Source organism: Taurulus bubalis (assembly GCF_910589615.1).
Source record: "Taurulus bubalis genome assembly, chromosome: 19".
Taxonomy (NCBI): domain Eukaryota; kingdom Metazoa; phylum Chordata; class Actinopteri; order Perciformes; family Cottidae; genus Taurulus; species Taurulus bubalis.
Window position 1 is genome coordinate 21,305,113 of NC_136607.1, and position 20,376 is coordinate 21,325,488.

The following is a 20,376-nucleotide window of genomic DNA, read 5'->3' on the forward strand; positions in this document are numbered from 1 at the left end:
CGACCTTGAGGTAAACGGTAGAAACACGGCGTCACAAAGGAATCCACCGGGAATGTGCAGGAAAACACACAGAGAGAGAGAGAGAGAGAGAGAGAGAGAGAGAGAGAGAGAGAGAGAGAGAGAAAGAGAGAGAGAGAGAGAGAGTTTGGGAACCACTGGTGAACCAACGTGTCCATTAAATCTCCTCCGCTTCAACGACGACGATAAATTAAAAGCTGCATCTTTGAGTCCTTCAGCCGGCGGTTTGTGCTCGAGTTTAAAAATGCTGGTTCTGCAGAGTTCTGCCGGTTCTTCCTCCGGCCGCACCTCAAAGTACAGCAAAGAGACAAAAAGAAAGACACGCAAACGCCGACACACACGCATACACACAGGAAGTGGTGCCAACTGAGGCGTCGTCGTCATCCAAAGGGGGGCGGGGCCACGGCGGGCCCAAAGGGGGCGGGGCCTCGGCGGCCGGAAGACGGAGCCTCAGTTGTTCTCGAACAGCGACAGCAGGTCGTCGCTGCTGTTGCTGGGCAGGTCCGGCGGGCCCAGGTAGGACAGCAGCTCGTCCGGGTTGCTGAGCTCAGGAAGAAGCTTCACGGGACGGAACGGGTCATTAGTCAACAAACAGCTTTTAAAAGAGTCGTGTCACGTTTAGGACAGAAAGAGCAGAGGGCGGAGGTTTTAAATGTTCTGAAGTATGACGGAGCGCTGGAGCCTTTCAAGGAAGTAAAACACGTCTACGGATCGGGGGGTTCTTTGAGAGTAAAGCCGTGAATTCACGAGACGAAATTTGAATATTCTCTGAGATTATAAACTCACAAATTCATAAACATAAAAAGAATTTGAAATAAAAAATATTCTGAGATTAAAATCTGAAATTCACGAGACAAAAAACGGGATTATTATAGTCGTGAATGTGGGAGGAAAAAAATAACTCAGAAATTCACAGAGCTTGAAGTCATAACACTTCAAAAAAATAAAGAAAACACTTTTATTTTCTCTGAGATGATAAAACTGATTATGTGTGTTTCAAACAAACAAATAATAAGCGAAGTCTCACGGGAGCATCTGATGAATAAATAAATGTGGTACATTTGCAAGGAGAAGAACACTGAAGTGACGCAGCACCGAAGTGACGCAGCACCGAAGTGACGCAGCACTGAAGTGACGCAGCACCGAAGTGACGCAGCACCGAAGTGACGCAGCACCGAAGTGACGCAACACTGAAGTGACGCAGCACCGAAGTGACGCAGCACCGAAGTGACGCAGCACCGAAGTGACGCAGCACCGAAGTGACGCAGCACCGAAGTGACGCAACACCGAAGTGACGCAGCACCGAAGTGACGCAGCACCGAAGTGACGCAGCACCGAAGTGACGCAGCACCGAAGTGACGCAGCACCGTGGTAACGCCAGCCAGCAGAGTATTTATGGAAGATGCATACACACGTTGTCCTTCATGTTCTCTTGTTGTTATTTTCTGATATATAATTCATATACTTTGCACTCGGCGGCTCACATTACCGCAGTGTTTACCGTTGGTGTTTGTGGTGTTGATCCAACCTTGCAAACTGAAGTGATGCGGTTCCTTGAGAAAAAACAATAAAAAACAAAAAACACAATTTTTCCGAGTTTTTTTTCTTCTCGTGAATTTGTGAGTTTTCTCTCTCTCTCTTTCTTTCTCTCTCTCGTAATTTCTCCATTTTTAATCTGAGAGAATATCCAAGTAATTTATGCAAAATGGAGAAGAGGTTAAAAGGAAATTATCTGAAAGAAAATATTTAAAAAAGGAGCGCCATCGGAAGAATAACCTGCCGATAAAGACGCTCCACAAAATGTATTTTTTAAAACATTTGTTTGTAACTTTTAGCGTTGCTGTCAGGTCTTGTGACAGAGCCATGCTAGCTGTTTCCCCCCGTGTCCAGTCTTTATGCTAAGCTACGCTAACGGGCTCCTTGAGGACGAGTGGTATGGATGTTTGTTCTTTAAGAGTTTGATGGATGACTTTACAAACGGAGCTCCTGTCACATGACCAGCAGGTTGTGGGTTCCACTCACATCTAGTGCGTGATCGGCGCCGTCCCCTCCGGGTCCTCCGGGTCCTCCGGGTCCTCCGGGTCCTCCGGGGCCTCCCAGAGCAAAGGGGCCCTCGCTCTGCAGCCGGGCATTCTGGGTACCGACGTTCCTCTGCGACAGCGGGCTGCCGGCGTCGCCGAGGCCCTGGTTCCCGTGCTGCTGCTGCAGGATGCTGTGGGCGTGTTCGATGCGTCCAGAGTGAGACGACTTCAGGGCGGGAGGAGACAGACAAGAGGAGATGCTTTATTTTACAGCGATGAAACAACAACAACAACAGAGTCCCGGCGGGCCGACGCGGCGCCGGCAGCTCTCAGAGTCGTCCTCTTGAGACGCCAGAAGCGTGTGACAGCGGAGGAGGGGCAGCTGCCCGAGGCGGGTCGGAGGCTCGGCATGCGACGCGTCCTCCAGCTGTCCACTTCAGGGCCGGTAGAGGCTCTCAGCGCCGTCAGGGCCAGAAGGACCAGACAGCCAGTGACCAGCGGGCCCCAACCCCCGGCAGCGGCCCGGGACGGGGCCGCGGGCCCTTGGTACCGGGCCGCACAGGAAGAATGAAGGAAGAAATGTCGGAAAGAAAAATCAAGTTCGGAAGATGTTTAACTTTGAAAAATGACCGGATTCATCCGTCTGTGCGTCTGATACGTAAACACAAAACTAAACTCAAGTCTGTTTCCACTCTGCTGGTGTTCTGGTCTAAAACCAAGGAGGAAGATCCTGAGATATATAAAAAAGACTGGACTAAAGGTTTAAGTTACGAGTAGGCTGGACAATACGGTCTCCCAAGTCACACATTCATGAATAAAAAAAGATTCTGAGATTAAATTAGAAAATGTAAAAAAAAAAAGAAAAAGATAAAATTACAAATTTGGGAGAAAAACCCTACGAAACAAACGCTAATAGTGAATTTGCATAAAGTGTGCATCAGTGAACACTAACGGTCCTTCAGCATGAATGAAAACATGTTTTACGTTCACGGTTGTTTCTGATGTTTAAGGGATTTACAAAAAAAAAAAAAAAAAGAATAAACAAAACAGCCCAGAACATCTCCCGACTCGTTCTTGTATTATTTCTGCTGGTTGAGCTCATTCTCAACCTCCGACTCTTTGTGGGACGCGACCTCATGCCCTCAGGCCGCCGTCCAGTCGACGGCGCTCCATTGAGGAAGTGAACCGGAGCGAGAGGAGGAGGAGCGACTCGTCTCTGTGGCCGCAGGGCGACGCCCAGACAGACAAACAAACATGGCGGCGCTTTCTCCCGTCCCGCAGCAGAACCCGGCTCACCTGCTCGGGCTGGTAGGGCAGCGGCGCGCCAGAGGACGAGTACTCGCCCAGGGTCGGGGTGCCGGGGGTGTTGGGGAAGTCCGTGAAGCTCGACTGGCTGGAGAACCCCTGGCTCCCTGCAGGCCGAATGAAACAGAACGTTAGGAACGGAGAACATAGAACAGCTGATCGGACACGTTTCCTCCTGCAGAGCGGCGAGCGGAAAGCATTAGAGGGAATTATCCTTCTGGGTCACATCCCATCTAAACGCACATGACCCGACTGCTTGTGCTGTATACAATGGATGTATAAATACACACATTTTATACATACAGCACCAAAAAGGTCAAAAGTACAGATTCCTGAGACAGTAAAGGATCTTCTGGACCTTGAAGGTACACATTTTAATGACATGTGTATAAACGACGAGGCCTGTTGTATGTCGAGTCGTGTTCTTACGTTCTGAATAAACAAGCCGAGCAAACACTAGTACAAGTACACAAGTACTGCTACTTAAGTAGTGATTTAGGGAAGCCCACTTCCACACTTTGGTGAATAAAATAATTAAATACTATGTCAAAGTATTGAGAATATTATACTTTGATGGCAGAAATGGGCTCCCACACACATTTGAGGTACTTGTAAATGAATATTGTAATTTCATATATTTGAACTTACTCCTCCTACATCTCAGAGGTAAATATCTCACTTTTTACTCCTCCGTTTATCTATTTCTACATTTTTAAAGCTACTTTACGGGTTAGATTTCCACACATTGCTTATTTTAAGTACATTAGTACTCCACTATCTCCTCTTCCTCCTCCTCTTCTTCTCCACCAACTTCTCCATTAGCTCCTCCCCCTTCACTAGCTCCTCCTCTTCCTCCAACTTCCTCCACCCTCCACTTGCTCCTCCTTCTTAAGCTCCTCCCCCTCCACTAGCTCCTCAGAACTCCCCCACTAGCGCCTCTTCCTCCAACCCCTCCTCTTCCTTAAGCCCCTCCCCCTCCACTTGCTCCTCCTCTTTAAGCTCCTCCCCCTCAACTAGCTCCTCTTCCTCCAACCCCTCCTCTTCCTTAAGCCCCTCCCCCTCCACTTGCTCCTCCTCCTTAAGCCCCTCCCCCTCCACTAGCTCCTCCTCCACCACCAACTCCCCCACTAGCTCCTCTTCCTCCGACCTTTCCTCCTCGGTAAGTCCCTCCCCCTCCACTAGCTCCTCCTCCAGTAGCCCCTCCTCCTACCTGGCCTGTTGTAGTCGGGCGTGTTCCTGCCCCCGGTGGTGAGGCTGTGGTAGGGCGACGAGGCCGGGCCCAGGGCGGCGATCATCTCCATGACGTTGGGCAGCACCATGTGACTCGGGCTGACGGTGCGGCAGCGCTTCAGCACCGGGCCGTCGGGCTCCTCCTTGATGTGCAGGTCCGGCTTGACGGGCACCGGCCTCCAGCCGCACACCGGGTCGATGGTGATCTCCTCGTAGTCGGAGCTGAGGGAGGAGGACGCAGACGCTTAGCGGCCGGACCGACACGGAGAATCGAACCGCCGGGGTGAAACACTTACTTCTGGATGTAGACCAGGATCCCCAGCATGTACTGGTCCACCTCCAGCCCCTCCAGCAGCGCCGTCTTACTGCGGAGGGAAGGAACCACGCCACGCGTCACGCAGAGAACACCCAACAAGGTTCTGAGCTAAACGTGCAGAACGTGCAGAACCTACTTGCACACCGGACATCTCCAGGTTCCTCGTTCACAGTTCAGCTGCAGGTACGACTCCAGGTCGAAGCACTGGAGGCAAAATACAGCGTGAGAGTCAGGAAGTCTCAGAAGAGAGGAGACAAAGAGTCAAAGAGACAAACTCTCTGACTCTTTGACTGTGTGGTGAGTGAGAGAGTGTGTGTCCGTCACTCACATGTGTGTGTGTGTGTGTGTGTGTGTGTGTGTGTGTGTGTGTGTGTGTGTGTGTGTGTGTCCCTCACCTGTATGTGTCTGCAGTCGTGGCCTCTGGCCGGCAGCTGGATCCTTCTGAAGGTGATGGGACATTTGAGGGAGACCTTGATGGCCGTCTGCTCCACGCCGTCCTCTCCGTTCAGGCCGGGCGTCCCGGGGATCGTGCCGCTGCTGAAGTTCCTCTTGACTGGAACAGGAAAGAACATTTATGTCATCAAAGGAAGCACAGAAACGTTGCAGCCGGTGGTTCCCAAACGGTTTAGGATGTTTAGGACGTTGGTTTTTATTCATAATTTCTTCAAAAAGTGAATTCCCGGAACACAAAAACAACCCAAACTAAACGTGTTTCCTGCAGGACGTTCTCTTCTGATGCACATCGGTGGAAGAAGGATCTGTTATTCAAGTTAAGATAGAAATACCACAATTTAGAAATACTCAAAACTAGTGCGTTCAAAATCTTGCTTTAGTTCGAAAATATTAAGAAAATGTACTCAGATTTAATAATATGTACCATACTACTAGACGTTATTAATGTTATTATTGACAGTAACATGTAGGATTCATTTTAATATTGCAGCTGGACTTTGTAACGCTGTCCACTGGTTTAATTTATTTTATTACAATGAGTTTATATTTCATGTGAGCATCATATTTTAAAATCATCTGCAAAGTACTTTCCGCCAGAAAACCTTAAAAAACAAGACACTTTTCTTTGTGCTTTAGACAATCAAAGAGCAGTTAGTCAAAAATAATCTGCAAAAATAAAAAAGGAAATATATATTAATGTTCCTTGAGTTATGTTCCTATTCTTAGATTTATTGTATGTCTCTTTTATTTATCATATAACTTAAAAAAATGATAATTATGAATTAAAATTACAAAAAAATCTAAATATTTATTTAGAATTTTTCCTTTTATAATTATTTGCTCATACGACCCGTATCTGTCACACGGCCGTCATACGTCCTGCTGCCTGCGGGCGGCGCTGGACTCACTCTTGGTGATGCAGTGCTCGGCCGGCAGCAGCCTCTTCTTCATCAGCCCCTGCAGGACGGAGCGCACCGACGGCCGGTGGACCAGCTGCAGCACGAACAGGTGCGACTGGAAAGAGAGAGAGCTTATTATGGGATGGAGGCGTTTGAGCGTCACAGGAAGGGACGTGAACACACGAGGACTCACGCAGCAGCAGGCGGTGACGGTGATCTGCACCGTGTTGCGTCCCGGCTGGCACACCGGCTTCAGGTACAAGGGCTTGTGGGACGTCTTGTTGTCGCCGCGCTCGATGCACAGAGGAGTCGCATTGACGCTCACCTGAGACATTAAACAAGCCTTTATTAAATGTACGTTTTATTATCAAATCCAATTTGCATTTTCACAACATGAACTTTAACACACGTCAGAATACAGAAGCCCAGAGTGGACTTCATTGAAAGTTCAAGTTGTATTTGTAAGAATGTTAAATAGAAATGCAATAATATGCGTTTTATTTGGGTAAAATTAAAAATGATACGATGCAATTTGTATTTTCATTTTCAAATATTCGCATGAGCGTTAAAAACATGAACTGTCGTCACACTGCTGCGTATGGAGGCCCATCCATGGTGAAGTTTATTGAAAGGGTAAGTTTTATTTGTAAATATTTTAAAATGGAAATGCACTCATTTGAATATTTTCCAGATACTCGTATGGGCATTTTATGACCATATTAGAATTTAAATTGGAAAGCTGTAAGACGTTTCATTTTCAACATCGTACCCTGCTGCACAAAATATGTATTTTTTAAATGCAATATCAACAATTCAACCAGATTTTCCTTTTATGCAAGTTTATTGCATTTTGTATTTATTTCAATATTTTAAATAAAATTCAATAAATTCAGCATGCTCTTTTGGTGTCAAAAATAAAAAAGTGGAATTAGATTATCTTTTTTAATAAAGGCCTTATAGTAGTAGTAACACACACACATATATACATACATACACACATACATACATACATATATATACATATATACATATTTCTAGACATTTTTTTTCCATCAGGAGGACAGATTTTTGCATGATTTTATTGACCGTTTAACCTTAATGTTGTGGTACCATAGAAATATATATTTCTAAAAGGCCACAACATTAAGGTTAAACATGGTACCTTAGAAACATACAAAAAGCAGTCCCCCTGGTGAAAAAGAAAAAAAGACTAGAAAATGAACCATAAACATCCTTTAAGAAAGACTCAAACCATGAAATACAAAGAAAAGCTCACCTGAACAGAAGCCGGCCAGTTGGTGTTCATCTGCCGGTCCTCGTGGTGGTAACACTTGAACTGCAGCTCCAGGTCCGGCCTGCAGGGGGCGACACAACACAGCGTCACAGGGAGAGAGGCGGGGCGAGGTTATCAGACATTCCTCCTTCGTTTCTTTCTTCATCTTCTAAAGAAAAATCCCTCCGGAGGAGAAACGGAGCTCTGAATTCAGTCTGAAGCCACATGTTGAGTTTCAGATGAACGAGAGCAGAACTACGCAGAGAATGTTTCCTTTGTAGAGAAGAAGACTCGTCTGGAGTTATGATACTATTTTAAATATCAATATGAGGGTAAATCAGGCACATGGACAGACATTTAAACTAAAGAAAAATACATAAATACGATTAATAAAAAGGTCCAAGTCGATAAAAACAAAGAACAAGTACATTTAATGTACTAGAAGAAATCATGAAGAGAAGTTATCTAAAAGACTAAAAACTATTCCAGAACCGATGAGCAGAACATAAATCAATCAATTAATATATATATATATATATATATATATATATATATATATATATATATATATATATATATATATATATATATATATTTCTTTTGTTTGTCTCACACAGAAACACACGGGATAGAAACAGCAGTAGAAACAGCAATGGAAACAATAGAAACAGCAGTAGAAACAATAGAAACAGCAGTAGAAACAGAAACAGCAGTAGAAACAATAGAAACAGCAGTAGAAACAATAGAAACAGAAACAATAGAAACAGCAGTAGAAACAATAGAAACAGCAGTAGAAACAGCAGTAGAAACAGCAGTAGAAACAATAGAAACAGCAGTAGAAACAGCAGTAGAAACAGCAGTAGAAACAATAGAAACAGCAGTAGAAACAGAAACAGCAGTAGAAACAATATAAACAGCAGTAGAAACAATAGAAACAGCAGTAGAAACAATATAAACAGAAACAATAGAAACAGCAGTAGAAACAATAAAAACAGCAGTAGAAACAATAGAAACAGCAGTAGAAACAACAGTAGAAACAATAGAAACAGCAGTAGAAACAGAAACAGCAGTAGAAACAATATAAACAGCAGTAGAAACAATAGAAACAGCAGTAGAAACAGCAGTAGAAACAGCAGTAGAAACAATAGAAACAGCAGTAGAAACAGAAACAGCAGTAGAAACAATATAAACAGCAGTAGAAACAATAGAAACAGCAGTAGAAACAATATAAACAGAAACAATAGAAACAGCAGTAGAAACAATAAAAACAGCAGTAGAAACAATAGAAACAGCAGTAGAAACAACAGAAACAGCAGTAGAAACAACAGAAACAGCAGTAGAAACAGTAGAAACAGCAGTAGAAACAGCAGTATCAACAACAGAAACAGTAATAGAAACAATAGAAACAGCAGTAGAAGGAACAGAAAGCGGTCCCACCTCAACATGAGTGTCTTGTAGACCGAGTCCCTCAGCTGGAAGGCGTGGTTGCTGACCGCCAGGTTGTGCTCCAGCCTGAACGGCTCCAGCACCACGCCGTCTCTCACCGGGAACGTCAGGCGCAGGTCGTCGCTCGGGTTTCCTTCAGCGGGGAAAACAAGGAGGCGGCTTTTAGGGAGCAGGAACTTCACGAGCACGAGAGTTAGAGTGCGCACAACTTATTAAACAAAATAAAGAAAGTGCTGCGTGCAACTAGTATCCATATCAGCGATACGATATTATCACGATACGATATTATCACGATACGATATTATCACGATACGATATTATCACGATACGATATTAGCACGATACGATATTAGCACGATACGATCCCGATAGTATCACGATACGATATTAGCACGATACGATCGCGATGCTATCACGATACGATCACGATACGATATTAGTACGATACGATATTAGCACGATATTAGCACGATACGATATTAGCACGATACGATCACGATACTATCACGACACGATCTTACACCGATACGATATTAGCACGATACGATATTAGCACGATACGATATTAGCACGATACGATCACGATACTATCACGATGCGATATCATCACGATGCGATATCATCACGACGCGATATCATCACGATGCGATATCATCACGATGCGATATCATCACGATGCGATATCATCACGATGCGATATCATCACGACGCGATATCATCACGACGCGATATCATCACGACGCGATATCATCACGACGCGATATCATCACGACGCGATATCATCACGACGCGATATCATCACGACGCGATATCATCACGACGCGATATCATCACGACGCGATATCATCACGACGCGATATCATCACGACGCGATATCATCACGATGCGATATCATCACGACGCGATATTAGCACAATACTATCACGATACGATATTAGCACAATACTATCACGATACGATATTACTACTACTACTACTATACTATCACGGTACGAGATTATCACAATACGATATTATCACGATGTAATGTTAGCATGATACTATCATTATACTATCACGGTACGATATTATCACGATACGGTATTATCACAATATTATCACGATACGATATTATCACGATGTGATATTAGCACGATACTATCATTATACTATCACGATACGATATTATCACGATACGGTATTATCACGATGTGATATTAGCACGATACTATCATTATACTATCACGGTACGATATTATCACGATACGGTATTATCACGATGTGATATTAGCACGATACTATCATTATACTATCACGGTACGATATTATCACGATACGATATTATCACGATACAATATTATTACTATACTATCACGATGCGATATTATCCCTATACTATCACGATACACAAATATTATCAGGATACACGATATTATCACGATACATTGAGTATTGTGATATATTACCTTTTTTTCAACCTCAAATTGTAGATAACGGGTGTCATCGGCAGTTAAGATAACGTTTTCAGTCTGTTCATCTCACTTCAATCATTTTCATTGCAGCAAAATGGGATTTTCAAGCAGACAACCTGACCACCACTGTCATAAATGTTGCACCTGACAAACTGAACTGATGGCATTACAGTCTACATAGTCGCGTCATTCGAGATGGACATGACGGAAAGGGGGCGGGGCTTATCTCTGTGTAAACAGTTTTCACTTCTGCCATCCACCATGAAAATAACTCTTTCTTCTTTATACTTGTGGAAATCCCCAAAACGTCGGAACATCTACGCCTTCGTGTCTGGGTTCATAACATTATCCGTAGGCACACACAGCTCAGTTAATTTCACCGAATTCTCCAGGAACTGCGATGACGGTGTTACGGATTAACAGGCGGCCGTGTTAACTGGCGATGTTAACGTCGGCAGTTATAGTCGCCGTGTATCGATACAATATCGCTGCGCAAAGTATCGCGATACTAAGCAAGGGGCTCTGTGGATCAGAAGGTTAAAAGCAAATTAGAAAGTGTAAATTGTCTAGTTGTCAAATGACGGTTCAGTAAACGAAGACCGAGCGCAGACTGGTGTGAAGCGGCTCACCTGTCGACACCTGCTGGGGGTTGATGTTGGGCTTGATGTCCTGTGGGAGGTAGGGGGGCTTGGTGTCCTGTGGGAGGTAGGGCGGCTTGGTGTCCTGTGGGAGGTAGGGCGGCTTGGTGTCCTGTGGCAGGTAGGGGGGCTTTATGTCCTGTGGCAGGTAGGGGGGCTTTATGTCCTGTGGCAGGTAGGGGGGCTTTATGTCCTGTGGCAGGTAGGGGGGCTTGGTGTCCTGTGGCAGGTAGGGGGGCTTGGTGTCCTGGCCCGGGGACAGGTAGGGAGGTATGGACGTCCCGGGCGTCATCGGCGGTGTGGGATTCCCTCCCATCGGCGAGCTGGGATACCCGGGCATCACTCCCCCCCGACCTGGCTGAGAGACGAGGACGGAGCGTTTAGGACCTGAAGGCGTCTCATGAGAACCTTTTACATTACATTTAGCTGACGCTTTTATCCAAAGCGACTTACAATAACTGTATTCAACCATGAGTACCAACTCAGAACAACAAGAATCAAGAAAGTACAATTTCTTCACAGTTTGACCCTCTGAGCCACAAGAACCCACCGGCGGTACTGAAAAGCAGGTGTTCTTCAAACAAAATTGCCAAAAACTAAACCGTCCAGAAGCTGTAAAAACCGACATCGTCGTCAGATTTCCATCTTTCCGACGGTCCTTGAACACATGTGTGACGAACGCTTCCGTCAGATAAAGCCGTCAAAACAAAGCTTAAAATTGTGATGTCCTTCTAGACCTTTCTGCTGCCTTTGACACAGTGAACCACCAGATCCTCATCTCCTCCCTCCAGGACCTTGGTATCACAAGCTCTGCTCTCTCTCTTCTCATACCACCTCAACGACCACCTACTGGGTAACTTGGAGAGGATCTGTGTCTGAACCTTGTCCTCTCACTACTGGAGTCCCTCAAGGCTCCGTCCTGGGTCCTCTCCTCTTCTCTCCTCTCTGTACACCAACTCTCTCCTTCTCTCCGAACCTTGTCCTCTCACTACTGGAGTCCCTCAGGGCTCCGTCCTGGGTCCTCTCCTCTTCTCTTCTCTCTGTACACCAACTCTCTCGGCTCTGTCATTCGCTCGCATGTCTTTTCCTACCATAGCTATGCTGATGACACCCAACTGATCCTCTTGTTTCCCCAGTCAGAAACACAGGTAGCAGCAGGAATCTCTGCCTGTCTGACGGACATCTCTCAGTGGATGTCCGCACACCACCTGAAAATTAACCCTGACAAGACTGAACTACTTTTCCTTCCAGGAAAAGGCTCTCCCACCCACGACCTCACTATCACCTTCAACAACTCAGTGTTGGCACCGACCCCAACTGCCAGGAACCTTGTGTGACACTCGACAGTCAACTCTCCCTGACTGACAACATCACCGCTACAACACGTTCCGGTAGGTCTATGCTACACAACATACCAACAGTCATGCGACAACAAATCAGAGAAACGTTGACTGATGAACAGGAAGTGAACACAGAGGAGAGGAGAGGTTCATGTCATAATAATAAGAGTTATTCTGCACTAAAGACGTGTTCCAGTTCTCTACTTCTAGTCGCGTCGCGATGCATCTTTTTCCAGCAGGACTTTTATTTTGAAGAGAAAATGTGACGTAGCCAAACCGTGGTAAGGTTCATGAGCGGAGGACTTACCCCGTTGACGGCCGCCTGTGTGAAGGCGTTGTATCCGCCCGGCCCTCCGGAGGGAAGGCCGCCCTGACCGTTGAACGGCTCCGACTGCAGAACACAAGACGGGAAACATGAGACTCTGTTGGACTCTCTGTCCACCAGTGGTGGAAAGAGAACCAGTGGCTGCAGCTACCAATTACTCATTATCAAATCCTCCGACCGTTACTTTCTCTATTCAGACCTTTACATAACTACGTGAAATACTGGCATGTGAATATCATACTTCTAGGGCTTTTGTTGTGAAAGGTAAGAACGGAAGTGGTCGATCTGCCTTTGTCGAGGATTAATAAAAGGACCATTTTCGGTCCACTTAATATCTGCATTCTGTGTACAAGTGTGTAAAATATATAGATGACACGGGGGAAGAAAGAAATATCCCCTAGTGCATAAAAACAATTAATTGATGAGTTGTTTGTTCTTTATAATGTCAGATGTATGTGTGTGTGTGTGTGTGTGTATGTATGTATGTATGCATGTATGTGTGTGTGTGTGTATATGTATGTATGTATGTGTGTGTGTGTGTATATGCATGCATGTATGTGTGTGTGTGTATGTATGTATGTATGTATGTATGTATGTATGTATGTATGTATGTGTGTATGTGTGTGTGTGTGTGTGTGTGTGTGTGTGTGTGTGTGTGTGTGTGTGTGTGTGTGTGTGTGTATGTATGTAAGTATATATGGACGACAAGGAGGAGCAGGCAGACCTTGTAGTACTGAGGAGGGTTGGGCTGGCCGGCTCCGGGGGGGAACTGCCCCTGGTTGTGTTGAGAGCTGTACTGCCCCATGAGAGGCATCCGGCTGGAGGGGTACGAGGGTGAGGGGGCGCATCGCTGCTGGGGACCAGAGGGGTACTGCAGGGGCTGGGTGGGGTACCCCGACATCCCGCCAGAGCCGTACTGCTGCACCGGGAAACCCTGGAGAAACACGTGTTGACCTGTCAATCACCTGTAGCCCCGCCCTAAAGCGTCCCCTGCTTTATGGTCTGTTTGACTCTAAATGACCATAATTTACTAAATGAACATCATGCTGTATTGAAGAAGACTTGAAACTAGAGATTGAGACATAAACTCATGTTTACAATGTTTACTGAGGGAATACATCAAGAGAAGTAGAGTCATTTATATAGACTTCTATACAACCAGAGGAGTCGCCCCCTGGTGGTCAGGAGAGAGAATGCAGCTTTAACACATGAAGCAATAATCTAATATTAAAAAGGTACAGTGTCGCATTCAGGGGCATCTATTGGAAGAAATTGAATATAATATGAATGTATGTTTTCTTTAGTGTATTAACACATTAAGATAAGAATTGTTGTGTTTTTGTTACCTTAGAACCGCTCGTTTATATCTATGTTTTTGCGTCGGCCGTTGTAGTTTTAGTTGGTTGCAGTCTCGCCACTAGATGGCGCCAGATCCCACACACTGTCCCTTTAAGAGAATATAAAGTTTACTGACCTCCGAGTGGAAAGGTCGTTTGAGCCCCTGCTGTGGACCAGGATAACCTCCGTGCTGGGGCATCTTCTGAGCCTGGGACGGGTGAGTCGGATACAGGCCTCCGCTGGAAGGAGGAGGTCCGGGCCTGTTGGAGACCATCCCCGGGGGCCCGCGGGGGCCGGCGTGAGACAGGAACTGGGTGCTGTAAGAGGATGCTCCACCCATCTGGGAGGGGAAAGGGAAGTACGACAGCAGGGGTGAAAACAAAGCTCACTGGGTATTTCAGGACCTGTAGTCCAGGACCTGGATTTACCCGAAAAAGTGAAGTGAAAGTATATATATATATATATATATATATATATATATATATATATAAATAAGACATTTCTTTACATTTACCTGGCCATAGTTCATCTCCTGGTTCTGTTTCTCTTGGATTGCTGCAACGGTTGCCGTGGCGGTGGCGGTTGCAGTGGCGGCTGCCGCGGCAACGGCTGCAGCCGCCGCCTGAGTGAAGTCCGAGGGAGGACGCACGCCCATGCCGGCTCCACCGTTACCGGAGTAACTACAGGGGGAGACGGGAGGTGAGTGTGTGTGAGTGTGTGTGTGTGTGTGTGTGTGTGTGTGTGTGTGTGTGTGTGTGTGTGTGTGTGTGTGTGTGTGTGTGTGTGTGTGTGTGTGTGTGTGTGTGTGTGTGTGAGACCAGCATGAGTCAGATAAGTGGGTGAGAGCAGCCACGCTGACATGTGTTGATGTAATAAACCCCCCGCACAAACAACACAAAGCACAGCGCTGCATTGAAAGAGACACACACGCTGGTCAATGATCAAACTCAGTTTTTAGTTTTTTTGTGGTTTGCATTTTCTTTCATGATCAAAAGAACAGGAAGTTGTTGTTGTTGTTGCTAAAAACAGGTGTTGATCACCTAGAAAGGACATTAATCGTAGGGCTGGGCGGTATGGCCAAAAACTCATCACGGTATTTTGTAAGATTCTGGTGGTTTCACGGTATTTTTTTCCGAGTGAACACATTAATTCATTGACGCCGAAAAGGACCGCCGGCCAACTGAACAGCTGTTAGAGTGGTGAGCAGCCGTTGGTACATAGAGGGTGTTAGGAAGCTAAACCTGGAGGGACTTAGGACCCAGGGGAATGTAGGCGAAAAAAACAGACGGAGAGGGAAGGACTTGTGACGGCGTACCTGCCCCCGTAGCCCGAGGCCGGGTTGTAGGCGCCGCTGGGCCGCCCGTACATGACCGGCTGGCCGTAGCCTTTGGACATGGCGTCTCCGTACGACTGCTGGCCCATGAACTGGGAGCCCATGCCGGGGCCCATGCCGGGGCCGCCGGGCATCATGTGACCGCCGGAGCTGTCACCCGGACCCATGGGTGCACCGAACACCTACACAGGAGAGAGAGAGAGAATATTCTGAAACTTTGCTAATAACTACGTTCACAACTGAACTGTTTTTAAAGCACATCTTCTCCCGCATTAATGAAACAGATCCAGGACCTGCGACCAAAAACCACCGGAAGGTTTTCGTAGAAGACTTTTGGCTCCTGGGTGAAAGTCCTGTGTTTTTAGAAGAACAGGCTGCTGAGAAAAGAAAAACATCAAATCCTCACATTTACACAATCTGGAGCCAGAAGATTGTATTTAATAATAAAAAAAAATGTTATTATTATTTAAAATTATTAAATCTAATAAAACGTTGAAAAAGTAATATAACTGAATTACTTAATTAATAAAAACATATACACATATACACATATATATATATATTTTGTGTATAAGGATGAAGCCCTTTTTTAACAATTAACTACAAATTGCGAGCCGTAGTTTTCACAGCTGAAGTTTAAATCGTACGTTAAAAACTTATTATTATTATTATTATTATTATTATCAGCTTCACACGCGAACTGACGGAGATATTTACAGAATCACAGGAAACACTTTGTCCTCCTCCACTTGTAACTGGAACCAGTTTGAGATCCAGAATAAAACGTGTTTATCCAGCGGAGCGGAGGCGAGACCTGAAGAGCAGCTTCACTTCATCAGAGCTCCATTCACAACTTCATTCTTTATTCCAGTGAGAGCCGGGGGTTTATTATCATTATTATTAAAAGAATTAAAACAAACAAACAAAAAATGTGAGTGAAACTTAAAATAACAGATTAACCACACATCTTATTATGTTGATTAATCAAATATATTCATACATATTGTGGGGTAAAAAACGTTCACATTGGTATATTTATAATTCTTTATACAATTATTTAAAAATAAATGTGACAAATAGAATTTTACTTTCATTTTATCAGTCTGGTTCATAATGAGTCTTGTTTTTTTATTCATAAATAAATAGAGGTTTTTGAGACACAATTCTGTCTTTTGTTGCCGATAATGTGTCGTATGTATCATACAAATACTAAAATACTTTGTCATCAATATTCCATTTGTCGATATAATATTGTGGTATTTAAACATTATTTAGCTTTAGGTTAAAAAATGTTTTTATTGTGCATATTAACTGCTTTTGTAGAAGAAGAAGAAGAAGAAGAAGAAGAAGAAGCAGCGTTACCTGGCTGTGCGTGGGATTGGTCACGCCCCACACTGTGGTGACCACGGAGAGGGATCCTGGGTGCTGATTGGTTCCTGGTTGCCAGGAAACTGGGTCACTCAGGAAGGGGCCGTCGCTGCAGCAGAGACACGAAGCGGAGAAATGGAGGTTAAACGGACGGTTCAGGGAGCCGGCCGCTGGGGATCGAACGCTTTTAACCCCCTGGACCCCGGAGCAGGTTCAGGGGGTTTGTTTGTTTGTTTGTTTATTTATTTATGTGTTGTTGTTGTTGCTCCTCCTGCGTCATTTCTCTCTCTGTGGCCTTGAATTTCACAGCTATATATATAATTTCTTTGATAATTAATTTTACAAAAATTGGATACTACTTCCTGGTTTTTTTAAATTGTAAAGCATGAATAAATAAAAATATAATTGATACATTTTGAATCGCCCGGCTCACATTACCGCAGCTTTTCAAGTCCCGCACTGCTAACATTACTAGCTCTCCTCCTGTTGGTTCTACTTTAGCGGTGCTGCTAACGTTACTAGCTCTCCTCCTGTTGGTTCTACTTTAGCGGTGCTGCTAACGTTACTAGCTCTCCTCCTGTTGGTTCTCCATTAGCGGTGCTGCTAACGTTACTAGCTCTCCTCCTGTTGGTTCTCTGTTAGCGGTGCTGCTAACGTTACTAGCTCTCCCCCTGTTGGTTCTCTGTTAGCGGTGCTGCTAACGCTCTCCCCCTGTTGGTTCTCTGTTAGCGGTGCTGCTAACGTTACTAGCTCTCCTCCTGTTGGTTCTCTGTTAGCGGTGCTGCTAACGTTACTAGCTCTCCCCCTGTTGGTTCTCTGTTAGCGGTGCTGCTAACGTTACTAGCTCTCCTCCTGTTGGTTCTCTGTTAGCGGTGCTGCTAACGTTACTAGCTCTCCTCCTGTTGGTTCTCTGTTAGCAGTGCTTCTAACGTTACTAGTTTTCCTCCTGCTAGTTTTCCGTTAGCGGTGCTGCTAACGTTACTAGCTCTCCTCCTGTTGGTTCTCCATTAGCGGTGCTGCTAACATTACTAGCTCTCCTCCTATTGGTTCTACTTTAGCGGTGCTGCTAACGTTACTAGCTCTCCTGTTGGTTCTCTGTTAGCGGTGCTGCTAGCGTTACTAGCTCTCCTCCTGTTGGTTTTCCGTTAGCGGTGCTGCAAACGTTACTAGCTCTCCTCCTCTTGGTTCTACTTTAGCGGTGCTGCTAACGTTACTAGCTCTCCTCCTGTTGGTTCTCCATTAGCGGTGCTGCTAACATTACTAGCTCTCCTCCTGTTGGTTCTCCATTAGCGGTGCTGCTAACGTTACTAGCTCTCCTCCTGTTGGTTCTCTGCTAGCGGTGCTGCTAACGTTACTAGCTCTCCTCCTGTTGGTTCTCTGTTAGCAGTGCTTCTAACGTTACTAGCTCTCCTCCTGTTGGTTCTCCATTAGCGGTGCTGCTAACATTACTCGCTCTCCTCCTGTTGGTTCTCTGTTAGCGGTGCTGCTAACATTACAAGCTCTCCTCCTGTTGGTTCTCCATTAGCGGTGCTGCTAACATACTAGCTCTCCTCCATGTTGGTTCTACATTAGCGGTGCTGCTAACGTTACTAGCTCTCCTCCTGTTGGTTCTCTGTTAGCGGTGCTGCTAACGTTACTAGCTCTCATCCTGTTGGTCTAAAACGCTGATGAGACGATTGATCATGTGACTTTGTAAACAACCAGAGATCAGAGACTAGAGAAACATCCTGGTCACATGATCTACTGGAGGCGAACCATCGTCCCCTGGGATCCACAACAAAACCATAACAAGCACAGGGTGTCACATGGTTCAACTGAGGACACGGAGCCTAATGTCACAACAGTGTGTGTGTGTGTGTGTGTGTGTGTGTGTGTGTGTGTGTGTGTGTGTGTGTGTGTGTGTGTGTGTGTGTGTGTGTGTGTGTGTGTGTGTGTGTGTGTGTGTGTGTGTGTGTGTGTGTGTGTGTGTGTGTGTGTGTGTGTACCTTTGCGAATTGGGAGGCAGGGAAGGTTTCATGGAGTTGAGGTGGTTCATCGGATGAACGGGGGGATCATTCGAGAGCCCCCACCGTCCTCAAGAGGCAGCCCTGCAAGAGGAGGAAGAGGAGGAGGAAGAGGAGGAGGACGAAGACACAACATGTGAAGAAGAAAAAAAGAGACAGTTACTCTGAACTCATTTGCTGCAGAGCAACAATTCATCATCACCGTGTGCACAAAAGACACAGCGCCCTCCCACTCACTTTAATCTGTGTGTGTGTGTGTGTGTGTGTGTGTGTGTGTGTGTGTGTGTGTGTGTGTGTGTGTGTGTGTGTGTGTCAAAACGTTAGCCTATCACTATGACTGCTGTAGCTCTGATACCTCACAGGAGGGGGAAGCTAAATTTAGCTCTCTGATTTCAAAAGGAATGTAAGAGAAGGGAGATGAGAGACTCTGAGGAATCGACTTCACATTTAACAAACGTTTTATTATTATAATAATAAGCCACTTTTCTTCCTCCCTCCTTTGACACAAGAGGTATTCCTCCACGTCGCTGCTCCCGCTAATGGTTTTTTCTTTATCTGACAGTTTACATGCTAATTTATTTTTCCAACACACACACACACACACACACACACACACACACACACACACACACACACACACACACACACACACACACACACACACACACTTCCTCCTCCATCTACTCCTTCCCTCATTTCTTCCTCTTTGGTTTTTGCAGATTTGGGTCACATCTCGTGGAGGCGGGTGCTGCAGTCACATGACTTCTACGTGGATTCCCTCCTATCAGAAGGCAGCTTGTAACTTCCATCACACAAAGAGGTTTGTTAAGATGTCTGTCAGAACAGCCTGTACCTGCAGCCCAGACACGCCGCCGCCCTCCTCCTCCTCCTCCTCTTCCTCCCATTTATTTTACCCGCAACTCTTCCTCCTCCTGCACACTCGATCAACCCTCAGCTGACCCTCTTGCTTTCATGTTTTAACTGATTCCAGCTTTTTCTGTGTGTGCAAAAAGCAGATAAAACACATTCATTTCCCCTGCAGAGCCAGGTTAAGAGCTGCAAATAACGATTATTTCCCTCACGGTTTGTTGACCTCTGAACCCACAGAGTTCTTGCAGACGAGCCTTTTCCCGCTCAATAAAACCAGACACTTGTATTTTCTAATCAAAGCACACGTCGTTAGCGCTAATCCAAAGTCTCACAGATTAGTTTAAAGCTGCCGATTACATCTGGAGCCAGAGAAGAAGAAGAAGAAGAAGAAGAAGAAGAAGAAGAAGAAGAAGAAGAAGAAGAAGAAGAAGAAGAAGAAGAAATCAGGTTCAACTAAAGGGGAAGTAATCAAGTCCAGTCTGGAGAAAACACAGAGTACTGCGAGAGGTTTGGAAAAAGATGCTGAAATACTACATCAAAAGTACACGTTTCATTACGCGTCCGCTTAGCCAGAGACTCCAGTATTTGGGGTCAAATTGAAAGTACTTGTACTTTGGAGTACTTTAATTTCATGCTTCTTTTTTTAAATATACTTCTGTTCCACTGGATCTTCGAGGCAAACGTTGTACTTTTTTACTCCGTTGACAGACGCATTTGATGAATAATTTTCAGATAAACATTGGACACAA

General features: G+C 45.3%; 1 protein-coding gene across 1 annotated transcript; it reads right to left on the reverse strand.

Annotated features, from left to right (window-relative positions):
- Positions 1-121: 121 nt before the first annotated feature.
- Positions 122-18,789, reverse strand: zmiz2 (zinc finger, MIZ-type containing 2; the record flags this gene model as incomplete). Its single annotated transcript, XM_079235210.1, has 20 exons — positions 122-576; positions 2,041-2,265; positions 3,336-3,451; positions 4,555-4,796; positions 4,871-4,939; positions 5,027-5,094; positions 5,286-5,443; positions 6,252-6,357; positions 6,436-6,567; positions 7,519-7,597; positions 8,953-9,094; positions 11,042-11,081; positions 11,271-11,408; positions 12,698-12,781; positions 13,440-13,649; positions 14,190-14,393; positions 14,568-14,733; positions 15,369-15,568; positions 16,749-16,863; positions 18,740-18,789. 20 exons carry the CDS (start codon positions 18,787-18,789, stop codon positions 469-471), a joined length of 2,652 nt encoding a protein of 883 aa, XP_079091336.1. The 3' UTR covers positions 122-468.
- Positions 18,790-20,376: the final 1,587 nt, after the last annotated feature.